General features: G+C 27.6%; 1 protein-coding gene across 7 annotated transcripts in view; it reads right to left on the bottom strand.

Moving 5' to 3' along the window:
• The window catches only part of cyst (rho guanine nucleotide exchange factor 18 cysts), a 168,338-nt gene that overhangs the window by 17,356 nt on the left and 149,671 nt on the right, over window positions 1-1,311 (bottom strand). For all 7 annotated transcript variants that reach the window (XM_014418966.2, XM_014418963.2, XM_014418965.2 and 4 more), the window contains one exon: window positions 68-263. In XM_014418966.2, coding sequence (XP_014274452.1) covers window positions 68-263 — 196 coding nt within the window. The remainder of the gene's footprint in view (window positions 1-67; window positions 264-1,311) is intronic.

Raw genomic sequence — 1,311 nt, 5'->3', positions numbered from 1 at the left:
TTTTACTATCAGAAACACAATATTTATATTTTCAAAGAAATGTTAATATAATATGTATATTATTTACCTGCAATTGCAACAATTCTTCTCTCCGTTGTTCCAGTTCCTTGAGTTCATTATCTCTTTCTCTTTGCCATATTTCCTTTTCACTCTGCAATTTATCTTGTAGATTTCGAAGCTCTTCAAGTTGTTGATTATGTCTGTATATTGGCTTTCCTGAATCTCCTAGATGAGATTTTAAAGTAGCTAGCTCAGCTTCCAGGCTATAACAAATTTTATTAAATTTTATATCAATGAAATGATGGTTGGTATATAATATAAAAAATAAAACAGACAATAATTTATTTTGAAAGGACTGGAAATATTATTGGAAGTCACAAAGACTAGTAGCAAGATAAAAAATTACATTTTAGAGGAACAGTTTCAAAATTACTTTTTATTACATTCCCAATATTTAATATATGAGGAATAAACTACTTGTGATTTCACACTGACAGGTGATAAATATTAATACTTTATTTATATAAATAAAATTGTATCCAATTTAAGTCTCAAAACACTCTTTATTTCTTTAAAAGTCCAATGTTTCAGCCAATTTGGCCATCCTCAAGGACAATCTTAAATACAAATTTACATTCACATCGATAATTTAAGAATTTGCAAGCTATTCTGCCCAGGTCATCAAATTCAGTCAAAATTACCCTATTTCCTCACTCTTCACATTAATATTAAAACTTTTAATCACAGATCAATTTAATCTTATTGTAACAACAATATTTTTTTGGGGTCTCATTATTGTTTAGTGGAGCATCATAGAATAGAGGTTCCATAGAATAAGAGGAATCTTAAACAAAGTAAAACAATAATAAAAGGTCCAGATGGTGGTTAGATAGGACCCTGAAATATTAAAAACTATTGATAGCGTAATGAGGTGTAGATAGTTGACTGTAAATTACTGAATAGAGAATATGGTCGGGGGGTGCGATCAGCAAAGAAAAACATAAATAAACAAAAAAATATTTATTTATGCCGACATTTTGACCTGAGTTTCAGGTCTTCATCAGGGCTATAGAACAAAAGAGATAATAACCATCATTTAGATAAACATAAAATTGAAAAGAAATAGTATACAAACTAAAGTGGAATCATACAAAATATTGAAATGAATAACAAATAATAAAAAATTGATAATTGATACTTGAATAATAAAAAATAATTGATTGATAATCATGGAATTAGACGGTAGCAGATTGATAACAGTGAAAGATGAAATATAATATTATGTAGGTAAGAAGATATGTATAATATATG

The sequence above is a fragment of the Halyomorpha halys genome, unplaced genomic scaffold (assembly GCF_000696795.3).
Source record: "Halyomorpha halys isolate HHAL.00 unplaced genomic scaffold, Hhal_1.1 Scaffold214.1, whole genome shotgun sequence".
In the NCBI taxonomy this organism is placed as follows: Eukaryota; Metazoa; Arthropoda; class Insecta; order Hemiptera; family Pentatomidae; genus Halyomorpha; species Halyomorpha halys.
This window is presented reverse-complemented; position numbering and strand designations above follow the sequence as displayed.